The following is a 24,528-nucleotide window of genomic DNA, read 5'->3' as shown; positions in this document are numbered from 1 at the left end:
CGCCACAAGGGGTATGCACAGTCGAAGAAGTTATCTCCGAAATTTTTAGACCTTTCCTGATACTAAAGAAGGTGTCTCGAGACTCGTATGAGTTAGGACTTTCGCAAGGATTGAAGCTGCATCCGGTGTTCCATACGTCACTATTGAAGCCGTACCGCAAAGACCACAAGCGGAGGCAAAAGGTGAATAAGATTGTGATAGCCGATGGTACGGAGGGCCAACTCGTTGAAGCCGTCATTGGACATCGCAAGTACAAGGGAAAACCGCAGTACAAGATCTGGTGGCTTGGTGAAACCAAGAAGGAAGCCACTTGGGAGCCCGTAGAGAATCTAACGCAAATTCCCGGACTCATCGACCTCTACTGGAAGTCAAAGAAGAAAGAGAACCCTTTTCTTTAGGAGAGGCTCTTCTTCGAAGGGAGGTCATGTGACGTGGTGGTCACTAGCCAATGGCATGGCAGTGAACAGCCACGTCAATTATTTAAGTTCAGCTAGTCAGATTATTATGATCAGCGTAAACTTAAAATTGCGTGTCTTTACATCATACTACAATCCTATTGGTCCAAAATCCCATGGATTTGCAACAATCAAGCTTCCAGCCGGAAATTGTGATTATGGGACGCTGTGCGAAATTGTCGCCCAAGATAAGAATTAGGATTCATACGCTTTCATTGGCAGTTACAGAGAAAATCAGGATTTGAGAAAGATAGGTTTTAGGATGGACCTGGATACGTGCGTGAATATCCAGTTGTCAAGAATTACTGGTTGTGCGGCAGCTACTAGCTTGCCGCCGCCAACTCTAACTGATTAATCACTTCTCAATTTGCTTTCGAGCAGCAACTCCCCTCCTCCCCTACAACTGTCTACGGCGCCGTACTCGCCGTCTACGCTCCTACGCTTCCTCGCTACTTCGTGACAATTCGAGTCACTGCCGGTTGAACTTGTTGGGGTGGTAGCCTCGCTTCCGGCCTCACTGGTAGGAATCGTAGCTGCACTGCCAGCCTCGCTCGTAGGGGTGGTGGCCTCACTGCCGGCTGGGGTAGTTGCGTCACTACCCTGGCTCTGAGTCGCCGATCCTTGCGTATTCTGGCTGTCACTCGAGTCCGCCGAACTGCCTGCTAGCGATAGGGATCCCTCGCACGGCGCGGATCCCGATGCACTCGTCTCAATAGCCGACGAGCTCGCAACGTCACTGCCGGTCGCAGAGCTACCCGTAAGCGAGGGCGTCTCGTCGGACGTTGAGGAGCCCGAAGTGGTTGACGACGTGTCACTGCCGTACGAACCCTGATCAATGGCACTTGATCCCTCTACGGCACTGCCGGTGTACAGGTCGGGACCTCCCGAGCTACTCGAGGTGATACCCGTCTTGCCGGGAGTTGGGGTTGAGGTGCCCTGGTCGATAGCGGACGAACCTTCCACGGCACTTCCCGTGAACAGACCGTTGCTGCCGGAGCCGCTCGGAAGAGCTGTGTCTTGCTAGGGTACGATGTGGCCGCTGAGTTTGATTCGGTGCTAAGGTCAACAGCCGACGACGCATCTACTGACGCTGGCGTTTCCTGAACGACCGACTCGTCCGCGGGCGTCGCCGTAGTGACCGATGGCACGTTCACGCCACCACCGTATCCCTGCTCAATGGCAGTGACGCCGTTCATGGCAGCGGCGGCGGCGACAAATAGTGAGAGGGTCTTCCAGGACAGCATCGTTATGATGGAGCGTAGGTGAGGTAGAGTGCTGCTGTGGTGTGAATGCCGAGGCAAATTGATTAATGAGTTTTATCGGATCGAGTCCGCCATCGACGATGGTCCCAAGAGTACCTGTCGTGAGAGTTGTCATCTGCACTGCTCAGATCCAGCTGGACGATTATTTTATTCGGTGCGACGTCACTCGACTCGACGGCCACAAACCTCGAAATTGTCGAGGAATGTCGTCAGCTGAAAGTGGACGGGCGCACAAAATAACTCTGTTTGTGCTTAAGCTTCTGGCCATCTGCTCCAGCTTGGAGCCCAAGCGCTCCGCACGAACACGGTGCAGCTGGGCCTACAGCAAGCTCGAAAGGATGAGGTTTGCAGCCGTCTTTATCGCGAATGGCGTGGATGCTGCCGTTGCGTTGCTCCTGTGCCGTCGATTCCTGACATCTTCGCTCTTGAATCAACACCGTTGATCGAAGTTTCGAGTCGTACTGTACAGTATCGGATACTGGTACATGTACATGCGCACGTCTAACATGAGAAGTTGCCTCTCCGAAGTGCTAAGCAGATTTGCAGTGTGGTCAACAATTTTATTATATTTCCCCGAATCTAAAACATGCAGCAACAACGTCTTTCTTGACAATTGGAGAGCTACTGTACAACGTAAAATTTATACGGTACAGAAATCTGCCTGAATAAGGAACGGGGTTTCAACTAATAACCTCGCAATTTTTATAGTCGGGAAAGATTTAGGGAGATGGGATAGTGATGGGCAAGGTACTGGCAAAACAATCCAATTTAAAAAATGGGCGCGCAGTAGGTGATCCTCCTTCGCTTCAAGCCCTACGAGCCGAACTTCATTCCTACATTTACATTCAACCTCACTAGCCGACTGCGTCCTCAGCACCCCCATGTCCTCCAATCGTCTCCGCCTCACCTGATCCGAGAAGGTAGCCATCCTCGAGAAGACTTCTCGCTCACCTATTCTGTCGTATAATGAGCCAGCTGAGTGGATCGCCTAGGCGAAGGCCGTACAACGTCGACCAGCTAACTACACTGCTATGGTGCGATGCTGCATGGTCTAAAGTTAGCGCTTCCACGATTCAGCACTGCTGGAATCACTCAGGGCTCATTCAAAAGTCGAACCTTCAATTTATCCTAACTTAATTCAATACATGCCCATGATCCGATATTATAGTCTGTTTTTAGCGAGGCATTGTCAGCTTATGCAATCTCTTTTTTAATTTATATCAGGCGTTCCTTATTCAGGCAGATTTCTGTATAGCATGTACAAAACTCGAAATTTTAAAGTACATCGTACTGTACATAGGATTGCGAGGAAGCACTGTGTATTTGGCCATTGGAGCCATCGGGTGGCACAGTGGTCAAGATGGAACCTCCGTAGCCTTATTCAAAATCCGCGACGACGCTCACAGCCGCGTAAACAAGCAAGGTAACCTTCCAGGATAGCGTAACTGCTCGCGTGTACAAGTGGGGAAAGCCGAAATGGATGCTGTGACTTGGTAAGTTGGCGAATGAGCTATCCGACCAACCGAGCTTATGCGCCGTTACGGAGGAACAGAGAGGCGGCGTTTGCAGCAAACGAGATCACCCACAGACCTTGCGTTCTAAAATATGCCTCGCACCGTGCTGCACGTGGATAAGCAAATAGAATTTCTGGACAAACATCGCAGACAGCGCATGAACGAGCTTGATGCGTGTGAGTGTGAGAATAAACATACCCCAGGCCGCTGGTCCACTTGCAGACCGATAGCGGGCGTGGGCGATTTTACTCTATTAATACGTAAGGCGTCATGGACGGACACTGGCGAAATGAGTTTCGACGCACGATCGACGGGTCAGAGAAAGTTCCGTTTCATTTTATCCATATGGCTACAGAGCTCAGTCATTATTTCCGGACAACCGATATTCCGTTCAGTCAAAGACACTTGTAGTGTATCTGCGGCGCTTGGGAGACCCGTTGGTCTCCTCCACAGGTGTCTGTTTGTGTTGCTGGTCCATGGTCGGGTCCAGGTGTCCTTGCACGGGCAACACCTGATCGAAGCCCCGACGCGTGCTCAGAAAGCGGTCGTTTTCCAGCAACACGCCATGCAATAGACACTGCACAGGCCAGAGGAACTGCTCGTCACCTATGGTCTTCTCTAAGCCACCGATGCCACCGCTACGAACGATCTGTTTCGCTCGGATCGGCACGTCCAATACTTCTTCCAACGGGAGTCGCTTGTACCCGGCCATGGCTGCCTGTGCGGACGAGAATCCAGTGACGGAGCCTCCATCGGCTGCAGCCACCGCTTGCTTAGCTCTACGACGACGATACTCGTGGAACAGATAGCGAGCAGCCAACCCGAAGGCTGCGATGCACAGAGAGAGGAGGAGGAGTTCGATCAACGGCGTGTAGATCACCCACAGCACTGACGTCTGCGCTTTAGACGGTAACACGTGCAGCCTGTCTTCGAAGGCATTGCTAATCGTCGAGCGACCGGGAAACGCGGCGTTGTCCACGACCCGCTGGCGTTCCATGTCATGCTTTGTAGGTAGAATGGAGAGCAAACGGCTACGAAGCAGACAGCCAGCCACGACCACAGCAGCTACGAGCTCGCTGCTAGACACGAACGTACGCGTCGCTAACATGTACGCGCGTCCTTCGTCTACAAACACGACGATCCCCCACAGAAAATGAACCAGTTGCAACAGCAAGACCCACACACGCAGCCCCGACAAGAGCGTGTGGACCCACGCGAACGAGGACGACGTCTCATCGCCACTGAGTTCCCACACTGCAGTGTGAGGAAGTAGCAACAGCCACGACAGAAGCGCAGACACAGTCATGAGCATCGCCACCAGTGAGCTGTGCACTAGCGAGCATGCAAAGAGAGTTGCTCGTCCTTCTCCTGTGACCAGGTCCCGCATCTCTTGCTTCGTAGGAGCACGCAGCAATGGCGGGAGGACGAGTCGCTCTAGCAACTCAACAGACGTCCACGCGTGCATCACCAGTAGCACCACGTCGATTAAAATCATCACGTTGTAAAGGAAGCCGGAACAGCTCAAGTTCAACGTTGTGGACACTTCTAGTCGCCCCTGAGAGTGCGAAGAGGGTGGGAGATACTTGTAGCTCCGAACAGCGTTCTGGCGGAAAATGAAGCGCAGGCCCAGCACGTCGACTTCATCTGCTGTAAGCCGAGCTTTGTCGGTCTGTAGCGCTGCGAAACCTGTCGCGAAGGGCCCCACAAACGCGACAGTAGTGCCAGGAATGTCTGGACTAGCACAGCCGAAGATCCATCTTAAAGGCTCCTGTTGGTCCGGTTGCGGGTCGATCTCTACGCCCCCAACGCACACCACGTTACTCAGCGGCACGCTCTTGCCGACCATGTCAAGAAGCGCCCGTAGCTCGCGCTCCGCCCCAGACATTGGTGGGGCCATCATTGTGCTAGTCACATGAGGCGATCCAAGCCGATATTTGTGCAAGAAAGTCGTGACCATCGCGTCCTGGCACAGTGGTGGCCGTCGCGTCACGTATAGTAGTTTACATGCTGCCCAAGCCATGGCGTCGACGCGTATATCGCTGGTGAGAACCATCGTTGACAACTGTGGTGACATCTCTTCGGTCAACCCGTCCGGAGCCGAACAGTTGACCGCTAGGACATGCAGGTAGTGAGAGTGGACGCTCCCCCCACTTTTGCTGCTCCCAGTGAGAGCTCGAAGTCCGCTGCAAGTTTCGTGAAAGACGCGCCACCCGGTTAAACTCTCGCTCGGCCGCTTTTCATCCTCAGGATGGAGATCGTCCAGAAGAAGTACGGAATTCCTGGTCGTGAAAGCGAAGGCGTCACTTGGTCCGAGCCAACGTGTCTTGAACCACAGATCCCGGGCGTCGAGCGCTAGTAACAGCAACAAGACGGCCGCATCCAGCAGAACGCGAAGCTTCCAATTCATTTCGAGCTGTTGAATTACTAGGCAGTCGCGACCGCTGGGGACACAGGAGGCGATGCGGGGGCGTGTTGATGAAATCAAAGACCTAACTAAAATTGTCCTTGACTTGACTACTTCGACCCTCTCCAAATGTCCTAAGCTGTTGATTTGATTTTTCTAGAGCTGGGGAGACAGAAAATACGACACCGACCCGATGTACTCGAATTCACGTGGGTTGAGAATCTTCGATCTGTTGGTGCTAATCTTTTTTTCCATGTTGGTCTGTGTCGCAGTACACAAGATGTGGACGAGCTTGTCTTCCTTGTCACCGTAGCTACCCCTGGTGCATTGCGGCGGCAGCTACAAGTTATGTAATTTGCATTCAGGTTGGTATAAGCCACTGCCCTCTTAGCGATCACACCCAAGTGAAGTTAGTGATAGACAACCCGGTTGAGAACCCGCCTAGTGGCAATGACAGCACTGATTTCCTTACATTTCCGGGCAGTGGAAGATTTCCAGCACTGATGGATATGTCTAGCTTCCTAGCGAAAGAGGCAGGACCCCAACGGGTCCGCAAGTCACGTTTCAACGAGTGGTGGCGAAGAAAACCCGGTGGATCCATGGTCCGTCCCCATCGCCTCCGCCAATAAAAAAAAAAAAAAATTGCTCGGATGAATATTTTGCATGTAGGTACTGTACATATTCGTCTGAGCAAATAAATATTATATTTCGAAGTACAGAAGTATTTTCAAATCCTTTCTCGGCTAGCCGAAAGAGGTGCACGACGTTGCTCAGAATTTAGTAGTCGTGCCAAGTTGAACACGCAAACTTTATCCACGCCTGAAGCTTTGTTGGCTTGATGGAACATTGTTTTCGCGACCGCGCACTTGTAAATAGCTGTTGCCTCTGGTGATATAATCCTGCTGCAACAGCATCGTCCCCAATTCATTCGCATTGAGACGGCTGCGGCTTTCATTCTTCCGAGCCTGCTGCAGACCCAGCTGCACTGTGTTCGTGCGGACCGGTTGGAGCAGATGTCTTGGGCCTTAAGGCTCCGGAGCGTTGAGCATACGCGCCAATCCACACTTTGGTATTCCTCTGCAATCTCGCTGTTTATGACTCGAGTCGAGTGAAGTCGCATTGACACTCGCACTGAATAAAAACAATTGTCCAGCTGGATCTGAGCAACGCGGTGAGGTGACAGACATTGCTCGCGTCTGCGGCGCAGAGCTGTAGGTCGGCAGGCCCCTGTTGCAACAGGCACTCGATCGATAGGTGTCTGATAGGCTTTTTTCGGTCAGTCTGGCAAGCTCATTATTCAATTTGCCTTAGCATTAACACCACAGCAACACTCTACCTCACCTACGCTCCATCATAACGATGCTGTCCTGGAAGACCCTATCACTATTTGTCGCCGCCGCCGCTGCCATGAACGGCGTCACTGCCATTGAGCAGGGATACGGTGGTGGCGTGAACGTGCCATCGGTCACTACGGCGACGCCCGCGGACGAGTCTGTCGTGCAGGAAACGCCAGCGTCGGTAGGTGCGTCGTCGGCTGTTGACCTTAGCACCGACTCCAACTCAGCGGCCACATCGTACCCTAGCAAGAGCGACACAGCCCTGCCGAGCGGTAGCGGTAGCAACGGTCTGTTCACGGGAAGTGCCGTGGATGGTTCGTCCGCTATCGACCAGGGCACCTCGACCCCAACCCCCGGCAAGACGGGTATCACCTCGAGTAGCTCGGGGGGTTCCGACCTGTACACCGGCAGTGCCGTAGAGGGATCAAGTGCCATTGATCAGGGTTCGTACGGCAGTGACACGTCGTCAACCACTTCGGGCTCCTCAACGTCCGACGAGACGCCCTCGCTTACGGGTAGCTCTGCGACCGGCAGTGACGTTGCGAGCTCGTCGGCTATTGAGACGAGTGCATCGGGATCCGCGCCGTGCGAGGGATCCCTATCGCTAGCAGGCAGTTCTGCGGACTCGAGTGCCAGTCAGAATACGCAAGGATCGGCGACTCAGAGCCAGGGTGACGCAACCACCCCGACCAGCGAGGCTGGCAGTGCAGCCACGATTCCTACCAGTGAGGCCGGAAGCGAGGCTACCACCCCAACAAGTTCAACCGGCAGTGACTCGAATCCTACTCAGACGGAAGCATCTGCAGCCACGGAGAGCAGCGGATCGGCCACGTTTCCGAGCACAGGCACAAGCTGCAAGCTTCGTCTTCGCCGCAACTAGATGTGCAAAATGTGTGAGGCGATGTAGTGTTTGATTATTGATGTAAGTTTGTCTTTAGAGTCCGGTTTTCACATGTCAGTCCATTCGTTGCTTCCGATAACATCAAATAGGAAACAATTTCAAATGTAGCATGCTCAACGTATGGTGAAAACTTACTGAGGATGAAGTTTGACATCATCAGTTCACCGTCAAGTGACACAAGTTCTGCTGCGCAACTGATCCTTCCACTTGGGCGTCTAATCTAACAAGAATCTTGCAACCTGCTAATAAAACCGATGTACCGGTCATCGATCTAAAATCAGCCTATTCCTAGATAGCACTTGCTGAGACCTCAGAGCCAAGTCCTTGGCACAAGCGCTTGGAGATGCAGATGGCTCTGAATTCTAAGTTTGGTGTAGCGCCATACGACTGAACCTGCGAGTTTTAATCCACACATGATGGCAAGTAGACGCAGCCATGCGGATCGAACAACAGAATAACGAGTGTAGACATCTGCAAACTCGGAAGAGTCTTAGCTGACACCTTTAAAACCTTAGCGTGTTCACTCTTTGCTGTGACACTACCTTGATCGCCGAACCAGGATCCGAGCGCGCATTTTTCAATTGGCCAGCATTCCTCATCTCGATTACAATGTTGTCCTTATAGACGATTTCGCTAGCAGGGAACCCGAAAAAAAAATATGCGTAAAAATTAATCCCAATTTTTTAATTTAATTCTTAATATATGGCTGCCAGCAACGGGAACAACCCCAATTTTGAGTAAGGTCTAGTCAAGTTACAGCGTAGGGACGCGCTGAACGTCGCGGAAAAATTAGCCTGCGCTGAATTTAGGTCGCCTGATCTCGAACGGTCGTCTTCAAAAGCCGCCGAAGAGCGTTCTATTGTGAGAGCGGCGTTCAAGAAACGCAATTGCGCACTACGTCGACGTCGCGTACATCCCGCCAACGTCTAACGAGTGTGAGCGCTTCTTCTCTCTCGCTAAGCTGGTACTGTCTGATCTACGGAAGCGAATGTCTCCAGCTAGGCTCGAGATGATAATGCTTCTGAACTACAATCGTGACTTACGAAGTTTTGCAAATAATTGAATTATTAATTTTCTCAGCTCACATCGATGGATTAATCTAAGTATTGCATTTTCGGGTTCCCTGTTCGCTAGTCGTCACCGCTGCCGTGGCCATGAACGGAATCACCGCTCTCGAGCAGGGCGACCCTGCTAACGTTCTCCAGAGCAATCTCGCCCCGTCCGATTCTCCTGTGCAGTCGCAGACGCTGGCTCCTGCCTGGACGACACCGACACCAACTGCGTCTAATGGCGGATCGTACTCGTACGACAGCACGGACTCTTCCGTTGCCGGTTCGTCAGAGATCGATGAGGGTAGCGATACCAAGTCGAATGGCGCGTTCACAATTCCCCCTTCCACTGACTCTGGCAGTGAGTTCAACCCCAAGAGTCCACCTCCATTGCCGTCGAGCCCCGGTAGCGTTTCAACCGGCAGCGATCTTGGCGTTGGCAGTGACTCCGCTCCAAACATCAAGGAAGGTCTCCCTTCTTTAAGGAGCTCTGGAAGCAGCCCCACAGGCTCACCGGATCTTAATGAAAACGGTGATTACACGACGAGCAACGCTGGCAGTGACGTCGAAGGATCAAGCGCTATCGACGAGAGCAGCGGTTCCGCGTCTGTGGACCAGGGCGAGGTCACCTTCCCGCCTACAAGTGGATCTAGTAGCGAGGTTGCTGGATCAAGCTCCATTGACGATAATAGCGGCTCTGCGTCGAAGGGTAAGAGCGACGGCATCCAGCGAAGTGGTGATGGCAGTGAGAGTCAGGGCTCGACTAGCCTGCCCGAGAGCAGCACTTCGGCATCAGCACCGTGTGACGAAGCACTCTCGCTGGCGGGCAGCTCTGCGACCGGTAGTCAAGTTGACAGTTCGTCCGACACCGATCAGAGTGTCCCTGGTTCGGAGTCTGGTAGCCAACCTAGCGGATCTACCGGTCCCTCTGAGGACAGCAGCTCGTCTCCGTCCAAGTACCCCTCACAAACACTCGAGACTGGCAGCCAGGTCGAGGGCTCTTCCAATATTACCCAAGGCAGCGACGCCAACAGTCCCAACCAGTCGGATGACTCGACCGCCATCGAAAACAACGGCACGCCGCCATCGAGCAACCAGAGCCAGACGAACGGTAGCAAGGCGGCGGGATCCTCTGCTTCCGAGCCGACGTTCCCGAGCAGAAGCACAAGTTGCAAACGTCGTCTCCGCCAATAAGTTTCGATGTTGGTCCAAGTAAGTGCATTCGTGAGGTAACGTTATCTCGTCAATGGGTATCCGAACAACGCAAGGATTAAATCTGAGAATCTTCTCACGATGTGGCAACGCATTTTTTGACCAACGCACCAAATATTTAGTGCGGGATATAACGTCATTGAGTGTAGATTTTGCATCAACTGACCAAACAAAGGCAAGAAATTTATCCAACGGTACCATAACATAGGTACATGTATAGCTTCTTTCCCGCCACGCATATTTTGCGCGGCAAACCGACTCATTTCTTATTTGCGTACATGTATTACCAAATATCTCAACCGCTCGTATTGTGTGTATCGACAATGGACGCTGCCTCGCGTGAGATCCAATGGCTCAAAAAAATCATGAAGGGGCTGGGCGACGACCAGAACAGCGACTGTTCAAGGCCGACTATGCAAAAGACAACGGAGCACTCTGCAACGCAGCAAACGACCGCATCGTATCGGGACGACGACGACAGCGAACTGGATCGACTGATGCGTCGTGCGGTGCTTCTCCTGCGCATCAAGGCAACGAATGCACAGCGCGATATCGTTTTGTTCGGGGAAGATGGTAAAGCTTCTGACGAGTCGACTGATGGCGAAGACAGGGACGAGGAGCTGGACGAACTCCTGCAGCGAGCAGCCCTACTACTTCGGCAGAGGTTGGGCAGACAGAGCCAACGTGGTGTCAAAGCAGTGGCAGTGACTGCTGAAGCCACGTTGCAACAAGAAGTAGGCGACGAAGAGCTCGACAGATTGCTGCGACGAGCCATGTTGCTGTTTAATAAACTGTCAACTAGGGAACAGAATGCCGAGATAGACGCAGAGTTAGATGATGTGCGTCTGAAAATGATTTCTGTAGTGAAGGGGTCCGCTTCACCAGGATCACCGGGTGCGACCGATGGTGAAGACTACGAGGAGGAGGAGGACGACGAACTGGATCAGCTGCTGCGTCGGGAGATGGCTGAATTGCGACACCAATCGAGCTCTCCTGTCGAGGAAAAAGTGTTGATGAGGAGCAGGATGTGAGACCGATGGGATGGAGGAAGGCGCTGAGGCTGCAGCATATGAGCCGGTTGCAACGACAAGAGCGCCAGAAACGACCTCGAAATGAGGTGGAGGTATCCACCGAGAGAAAGCGCAAACGTGCTCGGTGTCTGATTGAGCTCCAGGAGGACGAAGAAGAAGATGCTAAAGAGAGCGAGTCACGTAGATCAGCTACTATCGTTGAGGAGCCTATTGTAACAGATTCTAGGGCGCTATCTCCCGTGGAGATCACGGTCAAATCAGAGCCACAACAATCTCATGACCAGCGTCAGCCTGAAGCTGAACAAGTAGAAGAAGAGATGCGCCCAGAGCTGCACTGCATTACGCCTTCAAACTCAGTTAGTGAGCGGCTACAGATTGTTGAGGCCTCGAAGCAGACACATGCAGGAAACGACGCTTTACTCTCGACACTTCGAGCAAGCAATGTAGAGCTGATGGAGGAGAACGCGTCTCTGAAGCAGCAGCTTCAGCGTCAGAAGGCCGATACGCGGATGGTGCAGCTACTGCAAGAGCAGGTGCAGCGACTTCAGCAGCGCGAACTCGAGCTCATGCGGGCACTGATAGGTGCCTGAGGCTTAGCCGGTTTTCAATTTTTCGCACCAGGCTGACGTACTTGTTTGTGTCCATAGGCTCGACACAGCTACAGTAGTTGAAGTGGCACCTACGTTACATATTTCTTTATTCTATTTAGCATTCTTAAAAACTCACTTTCTTAACTATCAATGTTAATTAACAAAAAGTCGTTAAATTCGTCGATTGGTTGAAATTATTATTGGCGCGCTATTTTTAGCGTTTTGGTTGTCCCAATCCATTTCAGTCACTTGACTATGGACGTACCACCACCTGCGCCTGTGGCCGTGCGGACCGACGCCGCTGCACCCGCTCGCTCACCGCAGAAACAGCAGAAGAACCACAGGCAGAAGAGCAAGAAAGGCAGCAATGGGCCACAGACGCCGTGCGGTAATAAGCCCAAGCGACGTCGCAATAATCTGAAGCAACCGTTGACGAAAGACATGCCGCGCGTGATGTCCGAGCTGCTGAAGGAGCCCAAAGTAGCGCTGCTGCATCGCGTAGTGAAGAACGTTGGCCCCAAAGTATCGTGGCAGCTACTACGCGAAACGCTGCGGCTCGAGAAAGACGGCGGTCAAATAGTAAACGCTTTGGGCAGTGGCAAGCCTGAGCTCTTCTTGGTGGTGGACGAGGTTTCGCGAGAATATAAGCCGCGACGTCGTACGTCCGGTGGTGTATTCTTCACGTTACTTAAGGACAAGGTGTCCAAGGAGGTGTACCGCACTATCTACGAGGTGGAGGACAGGAAGAAGAAGGACACCAAGAAGCGCGCCCGCAACCGCCAGAGGCAAAAGATGGAAAACACGCTGGCCAAGTTGGGCTTCGACGAGTTGTCACTTGCACCGGGAGGCGGGGGCCTTGCTGCTACGAGTGGTGATGGGACTGGTGCACACGTTGTTCCAGTTCCGGCAGGGATCGCTGCGACAGGAGCCGAAGAGGGCGAGGTGGCGGTGGAAGATATGCAGATCAGCTGAGAGGCAGTGAGCGGATTTTTTTGAGAGGCTTGCTGCAACAACGCCCGATTTAACCAACGAACAATACCATCTACTTACGTTCTGCTTCAACAGTACTTGATCGCACGGGTGTCAATGTTGCTGCCGCAGGCTGCGTACAATAATGTTGCCATGCGCTCAAAAGTCATTCATTGAAGTAGAAAGAACACTTACTTCAAAGCGCAACAATCGACGAGCGTCCATCCTGGTTGAGTTAGCTCAAGTGACAGCGGCGACGCGACGAGGGCCAAGTCAGACCGCTCATCCTGAACCTAGTGGCCATCAGAATGACTCAGTCAATCAGCAGCAAGGGTTACGCCTGTGTTGCGAGCGTATTACGGTACATGTAATAACTCTAAGCGCTCGCCACCAGCGATGTGAGCTAACGCTGTTGCGCGGGATAGCTTTGTGAGTGCAGAGGCTGTGCCAATGGCAGGAGGCACGGCCAAAACGTTTACGTCGTTCGCCAACTTTGGTTGAAAGGCAGAAAAAAACTGAAGCAATAAAGTTTTCACACGAATTGTACAGTACCCAGATTGGTGAGGTATTCATTGTAATACTCGGGCTTGTATTCATAATTCCGATGTGATCCCACGGCCATATTCTACTTTCCGATGAATTGTCGTTTCGTCGTCCGATTCGGAGTGGATGGAATATGGGCCATATTATGGCGGGGCGATGACCGGTGGGCCACCGGCGGTGGCCATTTGCCACTTCAACCGCGAAGATTTAGTCTCCAGACTGGAGTCCAGTAGTTCAGGCAACGTGTCAAGGTATAGTACAGACATATAGGTGGGAAGTAAACGTACTGTAAGCTACTAAACGTACTGTAAACTACTGTACCCGAAGTTGCTAACGTTGTGGTGGCGGCGAAATGTAGCCGCACTCATTCGTGGCGCCCTTGGCGCCTTTAGCTGTAGAGCGTGGTAGCATAGCTACTGTAGCATCGTCGCGACCGTGGTTCTTTATGCAGAAGTTCAACCGTCACATTTCCAACTCTGTTGCTTCGATCGTCTCGCGGAAGTTGTCAATGCCATGCATTACCGGGCAACTGATACAGTACAGTATTTCCATGGCGATGTTTGGCGTCCGCCGAGCCTCAGCACGCGGTTTGTGTAGTCGCTATATATTGTCGGTCAATGAGTTCTTTATCACTAATGCTGACAAGAGTCGCCACACACCGTGCGAAACGCAATGTTTTTAACATCCCTGGCATGTTGAAGTGCGATCATCTGCCGTTGCGGCCAGGGCCGCCGATTATGATATTTATATGAATGGAAGGCTCAGTGTGATCATAAATAATTTGACGTTGTCTAGCAATCGACTTCATAAATAATGTCATATCTGCTAGTGATAAATCAATTATGGTGATCGACTCGTACTTGTATTGATTAGCGCGTTATGGACTACAGGAGTTGATCTACAGTAGAAACATCCCAAAAGCGCGAGTTTTCTCGTAGAAATAGGATCATTTCAAGCGTAATAGGCTGTAGGCCATTACGCTCGTGCCCAAGAGTTGTGCGAGCAATACTGAAGAATCGCTCCACCTTCTTCGAGGTGGCGGGGATGCTGCCAGCGAGGCAGTACCGAGCTTCTCTTGCTTCAAGACGGCGACGTTTCTCCAGCCGCTGCACCAGTGACTCCGGTTCGGCTTCTTCGCTATGGTTTGTCGGGTCCGTGGCTACTTCGAGAAATGGACGAAGAGCCCGCTTCTCCGACGCGGTGAGGCGGGCTCCATTTCCTTTGAGTACACGGACACAGCCCGACTCAAAGTCTGGGCTATGAACGATATTTGCTCGAGGTCCTGCGTGTATCATAATTAGTTAGTGAATATTAAAAACAATAGTAACATTGGATAACGTACCGATAAAAGCAGCGAACACGGGATGGGCTTCGATAAGCCCGTCGAACCAGACTCGCACGTCCAGTAGGCTCACACTCTCCGCTTGGAAGGCCTTGGAAACCGACTCGAAGTCCTTGAGATCTGCGTAGAGCGTCTTAAGACGACGGTTGCATGCCGCAGACGGAAGCAGGTCCTGAAGTTCTTCGTCGTCTTGGTCTAGGAACTCCAGTAGAGCGAAATAGCGATGTACCATCGCGAAGGTGGACCCCTAGCGAGAATGACTGGGCGAAGTGGAGTCTTAAATCTAGTAATAAAAACACCAATTAAAAATATCATATTAGTGGCATAATAGTAACACAACAAGGTATTAGTATTAATATCAATAGTAAAGTAAAAATTACTTACCGAAGTTTCGCCGACTGCTTAATCGTCCTCAGCTTGGTCATCAGGGCTTGCACTGCAGCCAAATCGTCGTCGTGTTGGGCCATGTGCTGACGAACGGCTCGATTTAGTCGGTGACTAGAGCATCCAACCAAAGGCACTTGCATGATGGTTGCCAACCGCCTGTTCACTGAACAGTTGTCTCCAACCAGGTACTTGCAGCATTTTACATCCTTACCATAATCTCGCTCGAACATTCCCACCAAAAACTCGCGGTGGGTACGGGCCGACAAGTCCTCGTCGGGCTCGTTAATCACCGGGGCCATGCTCAGAAGCGCCGTCTTAGCAACGCCATCGAGCTCATAGAACGCAAAAACTGCGACGTAATGTTCGGATGAGTGGGTCCACCCATCGAACATGAAGCCAAAAGCATCCGGTAGCTCTGCCGCAATAGCTGCTTCAACGGAGCGAGTGACGCCTTCGAGCAGCGCACGCAATGTTTCCACTGAGATAGGTCCAAAGAAGTGTACCTAATCAAGCATATTCATATTAGTATAACCATTATTATAGAGTAGTAATAGTAATTCATACCGGCGAGCGAGAGGGTTCTCACAGAACATGAGAGGCAGATTTGCCTCTACAATCCACTCAAGCCAGCCGAACCGGCTCACGGCCGTGCGGCGAGCATAGTGCACCACCGAACCGGTTTGAGCGGTTGTGGCTGCGAGCATCTCTTCTTGGAAGGTTGGATGCTCGCTGCGCACATGCTGCATGAGATTGGTGTAGCCATTTCGGCTCGTCTGCTTGCGTACCTTACCGCAGCGGCAGCGAAAGTACTCCGGCACAAGCTCATCGTACTGGTCACGGCACGGTGAGTAGAAGTACGCCACAATCTGGGCGTTGGAGAAAGTTGACCGGGGACGAGGCGTAGCTAGCATGAGGTGTAGAGCTTGTAGGAGAAGTAGAAAATTGGAAAGTGAGGAGGCAGTGTGTCGGATAGATGTTTGAATATATGATTGGTTCGGAGAGGCTAACCGAAGGTAAGCTTTTCCGTATACTAACCTAAGTAAGAAGTGTACCTTCTCATAAATTATGCATAAAAATAGTACCTTGGTGGCATAAATTATGATCTACTACTTTTCACGACTCATAAATACCTAATGTGATAATATTTATGACCATTACTGTAAGTGCCGTTTATTTTTCGGCGGCCCTGTCGGATTCTCTTTCGAGCGCACCTGCTGGCAGTGCTGCCATAAGCAACCAGTTACTGTGGACAAACGACGAAGGCCATGTGCGAGTTACATAAGAGGAACGTCTTGCATGAAGGTGTAATCGAATTGTCCTGCTGTAAAGATACGCCTTTGGTTGAATTTCGACTGACGTCCATCGTCACTTGCTTTTTTGCCAGAGTGGTACACTGTACCGATCATTTCGAGCTCGATTGAAGAAGAAAAGGGACTGTGTGACCATCACCAAGCGACATGTACAGAGTACTGAATTAATACCATCAAGACCGTCGAAACGCTGGGAAGGAGACTGCCGCACCGGCACAAACGGCTGATACAGGATTATTACCGTCCTCAAGCTCCTGCCGGCTGGACATCTCCCTTGCCCTCTCAATGACAAGTTAAACGTGAGCTTGCTTATAAGTTGAACTTGGGCAGCGAAGTACCGGTACAGTCGCAAAAAGAGACATAGTCAAAACAAGTGAACCCGTTCCGGTTCCCCTCCCTTTTCCACTTCACTGAAGCCCACTATGACATGAGCGATGCAGACGTGAACAGCTCAGCTCTTGTCCCGACCCATAGTCTGATTTGCATCGGCTCGCACACATTGCGTCCAAAAAAAAGAAAGCGTACTTAGCAGGGACACAGGAAGAATGTTGGACTTGATGCAGGCTCTGCACCACGCGCCATCGACGGACACGGAGCTCAGTGGCCTGATGCTGAGCGACGAGGAGCTGGGCGAGCTGGGACTCGAACAGCTGGAGCACAATGCAGATGCCGCCGTGATGGCCATCATGCTTCCAGGTACATTGTCTGAGGACGAGCAGGGTAGCCCCAGGGACCAGGAACAGGACGAGCTGGACTCGCTCTGGAGCGCCGCGTTGGGTGAGCCGTCGTCAGCTCCAAGTCCGCATGAACAGGACCCGGAGCAGGACGAGGCCATGGACCAACTGGACGAAGATCTGGTGTGTGGCGAGCTGTCCGAGAGCGGACCGGACGAGGTCATGACGATGATGATGGAGCCCGAGGCGTCCATGCACGCCGACGCGCTCTTCCCGTCGTCCTCGGTAGCGCCGCTGCCTCCACTTGGCCTTCGCAACGCTCTAGTGCCGCCCTCTACGACGGAGAAGAAGCGTCGAGGCCGCAAACCCTCCGCCAAGGCTAAGGAGAAGAAGCCCAAGCGTCCGCCGCCAAATGAAGCCAAGGCGCGTCTACGCAGCTACGAGCGTCGCAGTCGTCACAAGCGAGAGGTGAGTCTGCAGCTGCTAACATGAGTTATCATTGTGTGTCAAGTGGACTGACATGTCTGTGTTTCTTTCCGGTGGTGTCCGCTGTCGACGTCTCTTGACGCTGCGTTTTGACATTTTGCGTAGTACACGATGATGACGATGAAGGAGACGGTGGCGGCCATGGAGAGCCGCATCCGGGAGCTGTGCGAAGGCGTCAAGTCCGAGAGCCCTACCCGCCAGAAGATCTCGGAGCTCACGATGGAGGCCACGCACCTCACGAACCACAACTATAGTCTCCGCAAGGCTCTGGACGACCACCGCTTCTTCCACTCGATGCTGCAGCTCGAGTACGACCATGTACGTGAACGAGTGTTGGTGTTTAAAACACTGGATACGACTTCTTATTGATTGTCTTAAACGTTTGTTTAAAACACAGCGCGAGACGACTTCGGACTCGGTCGCCGACGAGCTCTTCGACCTGCACACGCCGCGATCGTGGCGTCCTATGGAAGAAGCCACGTGTCTGCGCCTCATGCGCGACTCGTTCCTCGAGATCGAGGCCTTCTCCAACAGCGAGGACTTTGTCACAAGCGGCCTCGAGATCTGCGGCTGGCGCGAGAAGCGCAAACTGGTGGGCAACAACGTGAACTTCATGTTCCACAAGAAATTCGCCAAAGATTGCAGCGAAGACCTGGCTGCGCGTAGCTGGGAGATGCGCGCCGTCCAGGACCAGGTGACGCGCTACTTCGGCCTCAGTCTGGAGGTCAAAGTCGAAGTGCTACAGCGCTTCGAGAACGACGTGGTGGTAGTGCGTCGCAAGATCAAACACACCGTCGATGGGTGGGTGCACCACACTATTTACCTCTTGTTCCGAACCAAGACCCCGGATGGACACCTCGTGTGTATCCGGGATATGAATCCGGAAGACGCGAATGATTTAAACATCATGTCGGGTGCAGCCACGCCGCCGTCGCAGTGCGTCATCTGGTCCAAGGCGTTCATTTGGTGGAAGTTCACGACGCTTCCGGAGGAGAAAGGCCATCGGATCCGCGGCTTTGAAGTCGAGTACGGAGGCTCATTGGGCTCGGCCACGTCGGCCGACGCTGCGTTCTGGATGCGAGAAGTGCTGGTACTAGCCTTGAGGTGGGAGAACCTGGTGGTGGGGCCGCTTATCACTCTGGGCTAAGGAGTTCAGCGTTGTGGGAAGGGAGGACGCAGCTCTACTGTCTGGTCCCAGGAGCCCGTTGCTAGTTATATTATGAGTTAGCGTTTGTTGTAGGAAAAAAGTTAGTTAGGCGTTCGATAATAATTAGGAAAACGTTGTTGTACATTGAGAAAAAAGTGCCAATGACGGAGCTTTCTTCTGTAGTGTCGAAGCCGCGGTGGACAGCACGCGACTCCATGTGCTTAGGGCTCGCGGCGTTTGTGGCGATCAATGTGCTCATGTGTCTGTGGGTGGCCGTGACGTCCATGTCGACAGCTCGTCGTCAAGCTTCTGCAGTTTTTTTCGCGCTGGAAAACGCTTCAGCAATCTCGTTTAACCTGACGCTGCAGACGACTGCGAGTGCTACGGAGCGACTCAATGTCACCGGAAGTCTACGGCCTCGTCTCTCGGAGTGCTCGCACAGACTTCATTTCGATGGACGCATGGTGGTGACTACCGCGAATGAGAGCGAGCTGTTCGTACTGAGAAATCATCGCGGATATCGCCGCTCGTTAAGCACAAGCAACGCGAGCGCAACGTGTTTAACGACGCGGGACATCCCACCGCTGCATGCACTAAAGGACACTGTACACAGCGCGTTCCGACCGGAGCTATACTCGGAATTCGACGTACATTGCAAGCCGCTACAGTTCACGTTTTTTGACACGCCGTTCGTGGTCTGTGCTGAGGATTGGCTTCGGGCGAGGACGATGACGACTGCACTGTCAAATCCTGATGCGGATGACAGCGCCGAGAACCAGCCGACAGATCCGGTGCTGGTGATCCACGGCAAGCGATCAGCGTTGGAGCTCACGGTGCTGTCGGACTCGGCAGAGTCACCGGTTGAACCGTTTGGACAGCTCGAGCAGTGCGAGTATCTTCAGGCGCCCATGACTTCGGGTGAAGTTTGCTCGATTCAGCCGAGACGGTGCTTTGGTCCACACATCGATGCTTGCAAGAAGAGAGAGGATTCATGCGGCGTGCAGAGAGATGACAAGGTGAACAAGTGCAAGTAACGTAGTGTAACAATGCGAAATGCGAGTGGGATGCGCTTCCGCCCTTCAACGTGATCCGGCCGTATTCCGGATCTGAATTTTTTGATGCCAAGACAAAACCTATTTTAACGTAAACTTGCCTGTTTAATTTGTTTAAATATTCTCCTTCTTTATCGTACAACTCGCTGTACAGACTGTCGTCGACAGTTAGGTTGTTCTGTCCTGCTTGGGATGCTGCGATGGTGTCGTGCGCTCCCTTCTCCGTTAGACTCTACATGTGCTGTTTGAATCGAACTCTATCCGCTCCCATTTACCAATATGGACGGTGAAGGTGAGGTACAGGAGCAGCCGAAGCGAGTGGCGCCGTTGAGCACGGTGTCGCTCGACTCGACTTACGACCACGACGACGAGAAGCAACCGCTACGCAATCGCTTCTCTTGGGCCCCGTTTATAGTGTTAGTGGGTCTGGTCTTGGTCGCCGTTGGACTGGTGCTTGCTCTGGATCGCGACGATACTGGTCAGCATGGAGTTGCAGTTGCTGAAGAAGATCCGATATTCTCGACGACGCATTCATCATTGACGAGTGACAAAGGTCTCACTGCACCTCAGAAGAAGTTGGGTGGGTGGTTGAAGCAGACGCGAAACGCAAGTGATCTGTACGTCGAAGGAGGCAGCAGTAATGTGAGCTTGACGGGCGTCCTCTTCCCGCTAAACGAGAGCGAGACCTCGCTGCCTTTTGACGGGTTGGTGTCCATCGATTCGGGTCTGGTGCTCTCGAGTCGACAGTATGTAGCGTTGGCAAATGGAAGAGGCTACAAATGGGTTGAGACCTCGTTGGGCTTGGGAGACAGCATCGTCACGAGTGGCTGTCTGGCTACAAACCAAAGTAAAGCGTGGGATGGGATCGATTCAGTCTTGGCGACAGCAAAGTGGGTTTCTGATGAAGACAAGGGCGAGGTGAGTGTAGTGTTCAATGGAGAGAAGTATACCATTTCAAAGAATGAAGACTTCGACTACTACTCAAGCGACATGGAAGATTGCTGGCTCATTGAGAGCGAAAGCGACGACTTCGCCTTGCGTGCTTGCACTCCAACTTTCGGAAATGTGCTTCTAAGGTCGGACTTCGCAGAGTTATTCAGCGCGACGAAAGGTTGCCCACAACTTGCACCGAAGACGACCCGTCTAACGAGACACAATTTGTTGTCGGTGCCGCTGCCACTGCGCAAATGGTATGCTAGCTACAAGGAGTAGCGAGTGCAGTTAATCCATGATTTATCTAATGAGTACTTTGAAGTACATGCTATACGTATTGGTTAAAATTGACCCTTGATCTCGAAATCTGAGATCAAGTACATGTACTAAAGCCTCATTTTCAATTCACCTTGGCAAAACGGCAATGCTACGGCCCCCGTATTTTTAAAATGTAGCTTTTTATTGTGAACTTGGATGTTAATAATAATTGGGCGCCTTCCGAAACCCTAACGAAAAGCTTGACCCTTCCCCGTTTATCAGAATTCATCAAGGGAACGAGCTTGCAAAAACATACACCATTTCCCAATCAAGTCCCAAATTTTACCATCCAAGGTGCAAAGTGTGTTAGAAAGGCTTTTTGGGCATTTGCACAAAAAGGGATTTTTCATATTTTGCAAAACGGAATTTGCGCAGCCCAACTCCTGCTCATTCCCCCTCCATTATCGAAATGCCGTCCACTCAATAACCTTCCAAGACCAACGTTTCCTTCGAGCGAGCCCAAGCAAAGGCTAGAGTCGTGCGTGCCTTCCAAGACGGCAAGAATCGGAGAGAGGTAGCTACTGCCAACGACGTCAACTACTTTACCGTGCGGCGCGCCATTCTTGCGGCTGGCCAAGAGCTTAAGCAGCGCGGCGGCTTACGACAGTCGTCTGTCAAGATGACGGTAGACGTTATGAGTACGATCGAGGAGCTGATCGACGAGGACTGCCGCATGACACTGGAGCAGCTGTGCGACAGAATCCACGCCGACTAAGGTGTTATCGTCAGTAAGACGTCGGTTCACTGGGCGCTACAGGGTATACTTTACTCTACGAAGCGCGCACGCATCGAGAAGGCGACGATGAACTCGACCATCAACAAGGAGAAGTGCAAGACGTTTGTCTTAGAGCTAAACAAGCACATTAAAAAGGTAATATGGTGGTGTTTCAAGATGAGACTAATTTTAATTTATATTATCGAGGAATGAATGTTGGTCCCGCATTGGTCAGCGTGCTGTCGTCAAGTTGCCACCATCACAAGGAAAAAACCTTCACGTGCAAGGCGGCGTATCAAGCGGCTCTAGGCTAATCCTACTTCGAGCTCATGACGGCTCGGTCAAGAAACAAGAGAACGCGCGCTTCATGGCGGACTTGTTCATTACCGCCCTCCAGTCAGAGGAGTACAAAGAGCTGCAGTCAGCCAAAGTTAAAATTGTCAAAGACAATGCTCCGGCACACACTGACGTTGAAAACTTGGCGCGCGACTACCTCGTCGCTGACGGCACCGTGAATGTGAACAAGCTGAAAGTGCTACGTCTAGGCCCTTATAGCCCTATGCTAAACCCAATCGAGGAATGCTGGAACTCGCTAAAAACAAAGATGCGCTGCTTCATGGCGAAGCGCAAGCAGGTGTTTTTAGTGTGTGGCGAATATGACACTTTCACAGCGCACCGGGCGGCACTAATGAAGGAAGCGGTGGGAAAGAGCAAGAGTGTAATAACACGCCGACTTGTATGGCGCTACGAGAGGCACTGCCTGCGTCATTGTTTTGCTGCGGAGAGAGGTGATGACATGCAACTCGGAGCTTAGGTTAGAGCTTTGCAATTTGCTTGAAATATGTGACAGTGCATTTTGCAAAACAGGAAAAATGATCTGTTTTTGTCCATCGTGTGTGTCCCTGTCTTTTTCGCTATGCAGTTTGGTTGGTAAATGCTGATGTTTGGCCAGGGAATGGTGTAGACGCATGCGGTGGTGTGCTTCATGCTGCAGGCACTTTAATAGTGCTGCTTAAAGCATTCATAGATATTCTAGGCGATTTAGACATGCTATAAATAGACGATCTATGCACAAGCTGTACCGCCTTAGACCTCCCAATACGATATTCACATGAGAAAGATCATCTTTCGCAGAAATGGCAGGGTGATGGCTACTTACACCGATACTTGTCAAAATACAGGAAACCGTGCTCACGAAGCCTAACGCTCGATCAGTCAAGGTGTCGGTTACATTTGGCTGACTTGGTCTGCATGCATTTAGAGCTTTCATTGGCTGTCTTCGACCAATTAGAATAGCAGGATTCTGTCAGCCATTCGTTGACAAATACATTTATTTAGAATATTATATTAACCAAACAAACAAATAAATAGTTCTCAATTTTACCGAAAATCGGCTTTGCTTTCCTTTTTAAAGTAAACCTATACTTTCGGACGAAAGTTAAGTAAATCTAAATGAAACGCTTCCTCATTCACGTGCTTTAACGTGTAAGCCGAAGTTGTGGGCACAGAATAGGCCCATTACACTGTGCATCGCACAGACGTGAGTGTTTCCGCAGCAGGCCCGGCCTGCGCGCTGTCTGCAGACGTCTTCTTGTTCGCGGTGCCTGTGCCCCGCACACACACGGTGTTCTTTGTCTTCGCCTCGCTCCCGGAACAAGACGTTTGTCTTCTGGTTGTCAACCTGATACCATGTCGGGATCAGCGTTCTCCTGCGTCTGTTTCGACGCAACCGTAGTCCCCCCACTTAAGGAGGAAGCCACCGTTCCGAGCAAGCTCGGAGGGCGTGGATGCCGCATGGCATTCACTTAGAACGGCTGTATGTCCTGTCGAGGCACGCACCGAGTTGCGAATAGCAAACTATGCCATCGGCAAGCAGTCGCTTCACTGTGGAAACGAGTGTGCGAAGCTCTTCATTACGTCAGCGAGCACGCGATTCACGCGCTCGGCCTGCGTCCGTCTGCGGATGATCCGCAGTTGACATCGACAGCTGCGTTTCAAGAAGTGTAAACACTTCTTGCCAGAATTGCGCTGTAAAGCGTGGATCACGGTCCGACACAATGTCGAGCGGCATTCCGTGGTATCGAACCATCTTGTCAACAAACAGCCGTGCAGTCTGCACGACCGTGACTTCAGCCGGTACTACTGCAAGATGAACCATCTTGTTGAATCGACCAACAAAGACCACAACGCCGGTACTCCGCTTGCTGTCCGGCAGAAGACCGAAAACAAAGTTCAAAGACATGGCCTGCCAGCACTCCAACGGTGTCGGTAGTGATTGTAATGGACCCTGCAAATACACAGCAGACTTCACGCGTTGGCACACCTCGCAAGTACGTACGTACTTGCGCTCCCACTTGTACTGGTGGTTTCAGTAGAAGTCCCTCGTGAGAAGAGTGTATGTCTTCTCACGGCCCGGATGCCCGGCTGTAGGGGCATCATGATACTCATACGTAGATCGTAATCATTCGGCAAGACGATGCGACCCGCGTCGTCGTCCATTGCGCTGTAAAGCAGCAGTTCTTCGTGCACACGAAAGCGGTGCACACGATCTCGCAGATGTGGCGACAGCTTCCGTCAAAAGGTGCTACGACATAGGCTAGCAATTGTTTCACGTCTGCGTCACTCGCATACCCGCTCTTCATCGTCGATCAATGACGACGACAGAACATTCGCTCGTTCGAAACCGATTCAATTGACGTCGGCTGTCTTGACAGCATAATCCGTCGGCCACCACATTCAACCTTCCAGGCTTATACTCAACTTGGAAGTCGTTCTTCGCAAAGAACAATATCCATCTCACCATTCGTTGCGAGATGTGCAGACTCTTCACTGCTGTTCGCTCCCAAGTAAATATACTCAGAACTTCGCGAGTGCATACTTCATGACAAGGACTTCAT

The 24,528-nt window shown here is 51.9% G+C and overlaps 8 protein-coding genes across 8 annotated transcripts; 6 read left to right on the top strand and 2 right to left on the bottom strand.

The window, feature by feature from the left end:
- Nucleotides 1-806: 806 nt before the first annotated feature.
- PITG_14103 (uncharacterized protein) lies at nt 807-1,699 on the bottom strand (the record flags this gene model as incomplete). The annotated part of the gene is made up of 2 exons (XM_002899184.1): nt 807-1,391; nt 1,439-1,699. 2 exons carry the CDS (start codon nt 1,697-1,699, stop codon nt 807-809), a joined length of 846 nt encoding a protein of 281 aa, XP_002899230.1.
- Nucleotides 1,700-3,622: 1,923 nt separating this feature from the next.
- Nucleotides 3,623-6,236, bottom strand: PITG_14102 (uncharacterized protein; the record flags this gene model as incomplete). Its single annotated transcript, XM_002899183.1, has 3 exons — nt 3,623-5,672; nt 5,826-5,974; nt 6,108-6,236. 3 exons carry the CDS (start codon nt 6,234-6,236, stop codon nt 3,623-3,625), a joined length of 2,328 nt encoding a protein of 775 aa, XP_002899229.1.
- Nucleotides 6,237-8,996: 2,760 nt separating this feature from the next.
- PITG_14101 (uncharacterized protein) lies at nt 8,997-10,116 on the top strand (the record flags this gene model as incomplete). The annotated part of the gene is made up of 1 exon (XM_002899182.1): nt 8,997-10,116. The coding sequence occupies one exon, from the start codon at nt 9,028-9,030 to the stop codon at nt 10,114-10,116; it is 1,089 nt and encodes a 362-aa protein (XP_002899228.1).
- A 299-nt stretch (nt 10,117-10,415) lies between these two features.
- On the top strand, nt 10,416-11,755 carry PITG_14100 (uncharacterized protein; the record flags this gene model as incomplete). Its single annotated transcript, XM_002899181.1, has 2 exons — nt 10,416-11,161; nt 11,350-11,755. The coding sequence occupies 2 exons, from the start codon at nt 10,458-10,460 to the stop codon at nt 11,753-11,755; spliced, it is 1,110 nt and encodes a 369-aa protein (XP_002899227.1).
- A 244-nt stretch (nt 11,756-11,999) lies between these two features.
- PITG_14099 (uncharacterized protein) lies at nt 12,000-12,727 on the top strand (the record flags this gene model as incomplete). Its single annotated transcript, XM_002899180.1, has 1 exon — nt 12,000-12,727. The coding sequence occupies one exon, from the start codon at nt 12,011-12,013 to the stop codon at nt 12,725-12,727; it is 717 nt and encodes a 238-aa protein (XP_002899226.1).
- Nucleotides 12,728-16,851: 4,124 nt separating this feature from the next.
- Nucleotides 16,852-18,613, top strand: PITG_14097 (uncharacterized protein; the record flags this gene model as incomplete). The annotated part of the gene is made up of 4 exons (XM_002899179.1): nt 16,852-17,083; nt 17,159-17,448; nt 17,572-17,784; nt 17,864-18,613. The coding sequence occupies 4 exons, from the start codon at nt 16,852-16,854 to the stop codon at nt 18,611-18,613; spliced, it is 1,485 nt and encodes a 494-aa protein (XP_002899225.1).
- Nucleotides 18,614-18,774: 161 nt separating this feature from the next.
- On the top strand, nt 18,775-19,647 carry PITG_14096 (uncharacterized protein; the record flags this gene model as incomplete). Its single annotated transcript, XM_002899178.1, has 2 exons — nt 18,775-19,308; nt 19,393-19,647. 2 exons carry the CDS (start codon nt 18,775-18,777, stop codon nt 19,645-19,647), a joined length of 789 nt encoding a protein of 262 aa, XP_002899224.1.
- A 297-nt stretch (nt 19,648-19,944) lies between these two features.
- On the top strand, nt 19,945-20,877 carry PITG_14095 (uncharacterized protein; the record flags this gene model as incomplete). Its single annotated transcript, XM_002899177.1, has 2 exons — nt 19,945-20,494; nt 20,552-20,877. The coding sequence occupies 2 exons, from the start codon at nt 19,945-19,947 to the stop codon at nt 20,875-20,877; spliced, it is 876 nt and encodes a 291-aa protein (XP_002899223.1).
- Nucleotides 20,878-24,528: the final 3,651 nt, after the last annotated feature.

Source organism: Phytophthora infestans, genomic scaffold, assembly GCF_000142945.1.
Source record: "Phytophthora infestans T30-4 supercont1.32 genomic scaffold, whole genome shotgun sequence".
NCBI classification, from domain to species: domain Eukaryota; phylum Oomycota; class Peronosporomycetes; order Peronosporales; family Peronosporaceae; genus Phytophthora; species Phytophthora infestans.
This window is presented reverse-complemented; position numbering and strand designations above follow the sequence as displayed.